General features: G+C 38.5%; 1 protein-coding gene across 1 annotated transcript in view; it reads right to left on the reverse strand.

Moving 5' to 3' along the window:
- The window catches only part of LOC104945250 (laminin subunit alpha-2-like), a 44,396-nt gene extending 39,473 nt beyond the window's left edge, over window positions 1-4,923 (reverse strand). Inside the window, exon 1 of the mRNA XM_010770890.1 lies at window positions 4,535-4,923. Within this exon, the coding sequence (XP_010769192.1) occupies window positions 4,535-4,761 (227 nt within the window). The 5' untranslated portion in view covers window positions 4,762-4,923. The remainder of the gene's footprint in view (window positions 1-4,534) is intronic.
- Between the last annotated feature and the right edge of the window lie 1,421 nt (window positions 4,924-6,344).

Raw genomic sequence — 6,344 nt, forward strand, 5'->3', positions numbered from 1 at the left:
TACAGGTCCCTGTGTGTGTAGTTACTTGGACCTAAAGAGGAAGTGAAGGTATTTATAGTTTAAATAGTGTGTAAATGGAGATGTATTTGGGGGGGGGTTCAGACACCTGGTCGAAGCCTTCAGAGAGCACAGGAAGTGGAGGGTGAGCACAGCTGGTGGAGAGTTACAGGGGGAAGAGAGGAGCAGGCATACTAAAAGTTATGTTATTTTATTTTTAGTGTTATACTGCAAGTGGGGAGGGGGGGGATAATTATTTCACATAATTTTCCAAACATTTTGAGAGTTTTACTGCATGTTAAAAGCAGAATATTGGGGTAGGTTCTTTTAGAGGAGTACAATTTGACTTTTATATAAATAAATATATTGAATATATTTTACTTTTAAATGTATGTATGCTTATTAATAAATGCATAGGAATAAGATCAAATAACTTCTTATTTGTTTCAGTAAGACTAACTTTTACTGCAATTTCCATTTAAAGCTGCAAACGCACAGCTCCCATAAAGCAGCTTTGAGTCTCCTTCAAAGAACAGATGTGCCTTTCTGCACTCAGTAAGTGGAGCTATGGAAGCATCAGCACTTTTCTCATAAAAAGGGCAATTTCATACTCCTATCTCTTACTCTCTCACTCTATTGAAGTCCTTAACATTCAAATTAAGTATCTACCTGGGGTTGCCAACAAAAAATGTATAGTACAGCTGAAAGTGCTGTGAAACCTATAATATCATTATCTCCCTGTGAGTAATGGGCTGCTACATGAACACAAACTGTCCTGCCAAAGTTTGAGCAAAAGTTATAATTGGATGAGCTTTTTTCACTTTTTTGTCATTGATATTAGGAAGTTATTAAAAAAGTTATATATAAAGAGTTAAGAAATTAGGTTTTAGGGAATGTATTCTTCAAATGTCTACCTGTATATAAAACCGATAAAAATGTTCCACGTTTTCTTTAAAGGCTTTTAAAAGTATACACAATGTGACAATACACCACCTTTAAGTTCAATATGATTAGCCTTCACATTTCCCGTTATATATTTCTCTATTCCAGATGCACGGTATAAATGAACTCTTCCACAAATATTGAGTTACGTTAAAAACACATTTCAAAACTACTTTTTTATTTCCTACCTAGTGTCAAGATTTCTGAAATGCAAGTTTACAACTTCCAACATCTTTATAATTCAATGTAGGATGGGGACAGTTGCTAAGTATTTGTTTTGTGTTCTTTAAAATACAATTCAGTGTCTCACCTCATTGTATTGTATGCATGTTGTTTTAGAACATTTGGACTTATGCCAATCCCCACGCAATCAAACTGTTCAGGTAACTTGGAACTATAAACCTCAATGCTGTTGTTTACCATGTTGCAGGACTTTGGTCTAGCCCTTCTATAGTTGTTAGCATTTAAATGTAAAATTCCTGTTGTCCACCATATGCACCTCACTTGAAAGAATATTTTAAATGTGTTTTCACCAGATTTATTCTCTATTGTTTTCCTCACCCTTGTATTTTTTGACATGTTAATGCATAAACATTACCATCAATCATAGTCATCAGCACCGCTTGGTGTTGCATTTTAGTTGAAAATACCTCTATTTAATGTGTCATATTTATCATACGGTATTTACAGACAGTGTTAAATCACAAAATCCAAATGAATGTGCAAAATGTGAAAAAGCTTTAAAAACCAATAACATCTGGATATACTGCCAAACCCCTGATGGCTCTAAATAGCAGCGTACTACTCAGCAATTAAGCACATGGACTTATTTGAAAGGCAGTTGCATTAAACAGCTTTCAGCTCAATGCTAAATGGCTGTTTATGGACAGGAAATTGAAAAGCAGAATCACTTAGCAGCGACTGGAGAGTCTATTAGCATTGGGAGAATGGAGTAGCTTATTTTGTTAAAGCCCATAATATAGACAAATTGGAACATTACAATGAATTACCACTAACAATAACAAAAGCACTGTAGATAATGAAGTGTAATGGCAGGTAGCGCATGGCAGGTATCAATTAGACTAATAGAACAAGGAACAACCAACTGCTGATTACCTCTTTAACACTGTCATCAGCAATAAAATATTATTTTACATTATGCCTATTGTTCTGTGAGTCAATACAGCAAGCAAGACTATCTTTCCTTCTCATTTGTTTACCAGCTGTCCTCTCTCACTGACTGGAGGCACCATATGGCATCAGAACCACACACACACACACACACACACACACACACACACACACACACACACACACACACACACACACAAAAATATCAATAATGTACATTCACAGATGCATTCTGTATATTCAAAGACAGACGCACACAAGCACATTTTGAACACAATCTCCCCAAACACTACCATCTCTATTCTATTCGTCAAAAGCAGCCCTCATGACACTCTCTGATCATTTTGGGAGTTGTATCAGTATAAGTCGCTTGACAACGCACATTCCCTCTCACTAATTGGACATGTGAGTACATCAGAAAGATATTTGGAGAAGTTGACTATGAAAGATTGGGACCACATTGTTCTCTGTCTGGGTTATAGCGCAGTGCAGATGCCTCTCGGTGACAGACAAAGGTAGAAAATGGACTGACAATGAGTCTGTTTACTTTCCAGTGGCAAATGAAGTTTATAAAAAGACTAAAATGCAGACGGAGAGATTCTGCTGTGGACAGCATGGCGAAGCATGTGGACTATGCATGCTCCTTTTAACTAGCAACACAGGGGAGGCTGGATACAGAGAAAACTATTTGAGGCACAATGTTTCACCATTGGGATTGAAATTGTCAACATAATTATCGCTCTAGATACAAAAAGGTATAGTTATTGTAGGTCAGGAGCATTAGGACTTGTTTTTACCTAATTAATAAATAATGAATGTATAAACCCTTTATAAAGACTGACTTACTGGAAAGTGGAGAGATGCTATACTTGGTAAAAAAGTATACAATATGTGGGATTCTTTCCTAGACTTTCATAGACGGTAAGACTACACACAAAACATTTCTCTTCAAATGGAAATCATGAACTGTGCGAGGTCACTTATTCATTTATGCATCAAATCTCAAAGAAAACCTTACTACACCACATCGTGCAGTTTGACCTCCCTGAACACACAGCTCATCCCACACATGTACATTATTAATATTACACTGTCAACAACAACAGTCACCTGACATTCACCGTGAAGTCAACATGCAACGCCAGCCAAAAGAAAATCTGGAATTGCTGAAAAAGTATAATTCATTAGAGCTACAAGGTACAAGGTTTACTACAATTGTAAATAGGGGGGGGGGCGGGGGTATCCTTTCCTGTAGTGTGTTATACTGTATACTGTAGGTTTCTGTGCATGTACATGGTCTGCAAAAGCTAAAATCCTTAAGTTTCTCTCCCACACTCTCGCCTGGACTCCTTTGTTTACTTCTGTAACAAAGTGACATCACCAGGTAACACTCGTGCTTCTATTGGCTAGTGCTCCAACACATTCTACGTGATCGAATGACATCTCTAAGCAGTTGAAAAATCACAGCAGAGCCAGCCAGGGAACCAATCAGAGCAGACTGGGCTCTGGTTTCAGACAGAGGGTGGAAAGAGGTGCTGCAGCACAGGCAGTATGAGAAAAATAAAGAGCTTTTTGAACATTGAAGCATGAAAACATGTCACAGTAGAAGCACAAAACACAAATATGAACCTGAAAATGAGCATATTACTGTATCAATTTTTTAAATATACTTGATAATAACTCATAAATTCAGCTGTGGGTGGTTGAAAACAGTCCGAATGTATTTAAGTGAGGCTGCATGGTGAAAAGACGATATTTACTCTGCGTCAACACATGACAGCTTAGCCTGAAGTTGTAAGCAGCAAGACAGAGAGGCGTCTCATTAGTGCTGGGTTGGTAAAGAAGCTCACAGCTAATGGAACAAGAATGTCACTCAGATAATAAATGTGCTGTGGACAGAGGGCTAGATGGACAGCGAAACAGAGCACTCTAAAAACTGTTAATGAGCAGCGAGTTCTGTTTTCATTGGGGACGGGTGACCTGATTTCTTTTTCCACTATTTCCAAATAGTCAGTTTTAACAATCACAAAAAAAAAAAGAGAAGAGCTTTTATCCACGTATGAAATTCCAAAATAAGGTCAAAAGTGTTGTTTTAATCATGCAAAGGTCGTGAAACATAGTCATACTCATCATGTCGTACTTATTAGACCGAAATGCAGGTCAACTTTAAAAAAAGGTTTGACCTCACAAGATTTATGGAGGTACAATTCCATGTTTTGATAAATAATGATAGTTATTTCCATGTTTGTGTTCAGAAACTGAACTTGGCAACACTTCCACATGCATCTGAAGCCAGTAACTTCAGCCTATTGACATAAAGAATAAGCATAGTTGTGCTTATCATCAGTGTGACGTTTCAGGTTCAGTGTGTGTGTGTGTGTGTGTGTGTGTGTGTGTGTGTGTGTGTGTGTGTGTGTGTGTGTGTGTGTGTGTGTGTGTGTGTGTGTGTGTGTGTGTGTGTTACCTGTCACAGCGTGGTCCTGTGTACCCGGGCTGGCACTGGTCACACAGCAGCTCCCCCTCTCTCCCGAGCTGGCAGGTGGGGCTGAAACTTTCGTAGTTGCCAAGATGAAGTTGTTGTTGTTGTTTTTGTTGGAGTTGTTGATAATTCCGGTAGCGTTGTCCCAGTGTGGAGAGAGGGATGAAGAGGAGGAGGAGGGAGAGCAGAGGAAAAAGGCGAGTTAAGGCCATTGTTTGTCTACACACACACACACACACACAATCACTCACACTTAAACTCGTGTCACTATACTTTCACTTGCCAATCCTCAAATTCACACTCTGTAGGACACACACATTTAATTCCCTCCTCTCACACCCACATGTCTGTACTTCCACACAATTTGAAAACACTCTTCCTCTCTATGAACTGAAAACCCAAATGAACTGAAAGAGAGGGAGAGTGAAACGATAGTCTCTCACCCTCGTTCTGTCGCCCTCCCACTTCCAGAAACTATAGATAGTTGTGCTGGCTCGGGTTCCCGGCCCCTCACTGACTCACTGGCTCACTGAGCTACAAGTGAGACTGCTTGGCAAAAGCTTGAGAACAACAAAAAACTTTTAAATAAAATTAAACTTTGGGCTAAAATGGGATATATTTGAGTATAGCTATAATCATCATGGGAAATTGTTAAGTCAAGCTGTTCAGTGACGTTTCTAAATATCCAATTTGAGGGGGAGATGATGTGAATTAAGAAAATGTGTGAGGAAAAAGGACTAATTTCAGCCAAAACACACATTCATGTAAACGATTAAATGTGATGAGACTTTATATGCAAAGAAAGTCAAATACATTACATGTGGAACATTGTTTTTCCAGTGTATGTAAGACGCTTTGGATAAAAGTGCGAGCAAAATATGTATGTATATATATATATATCTATATATATAGATATATCAGGTGACATATAGCAACACAATCTCAAACGACTAAAAAATCATTAAAGACTGAGACACAAACAGAACGAAGTTGAAAGGTGCCGCTGCCAATATGCGGCACAATCATCCAAATCAGTTACTCTAATAATAGACACTCTTGAATCTTGTTATCTACATCTGATCCAGATCTACATCAAAAGAAAAATAATAATAGACAATCATGCAGACTTTTGGATAATATCTAAATCCTGGGAGAATTAGTGCTTCTCACAGGGATTAATTGTGCACATTTCAAGTGATGAAGACTTGAATTTGATTGGGTACAGCTGAGAGGAATACTCTATATTTATAGTATTGAAGAGAGACTGAGAAATGGATGTTATTTGGTATGAAGGGTTTGCAAAAAGAGTATTGTTTTAACCAGACTAACAATCAAAGTGCAAGACACCTCTGAGCAAAAGTTAAAGGGGACCTATCATGCAAAATGCACTTTTTGATGTCTTTTATACATAAAGATGTGTCCCCGGTGTGTCGGGGAACTCACGCAGCGTCAGAAAATAAAAACCTCTCTCTTTTCCTCCGTACCCAAATCTCTAAAAACGGGGGAAAAACGGAGCTGATCCAGATTTACGTCCGATATGACGTAATATCTGAAATGTGGGCTGGCTTTACACCCACGGCCCTATCAGAAACGTTGCTATCAGAAACAATGCCCGACTGTTTTGGACGTAATATGGTCGGTGTTTACATTAGCATCGCTAACACTCAGAGCTAACCTGTACTGGAGAGCATGTGTGTGAAGAAGCAGGAAATGAAAAGAAACTCACGCAACGTCAGAAAATAAAACCCTCTCTCTTTTCCTCCGTACCCAAATCTCTAAAAACGGGGGCACAACG

Source organism: Notothenia coriiceps, unplaced genomic scaffold (assembly GCF_000735185.1).
Source record: "Notothenia coriiceps isolate Sejong01 unplaced genomic scaffold, NC01 NC01_scaffold00009305, whole genome shotgun sequence".
Classification (NCBI taxonomy): Eukaryota; Metazoa; Chordata; class Actinopteri; order Perciformes; family Nototheniidae; genus Notothenia; species Notothenia coriiceps.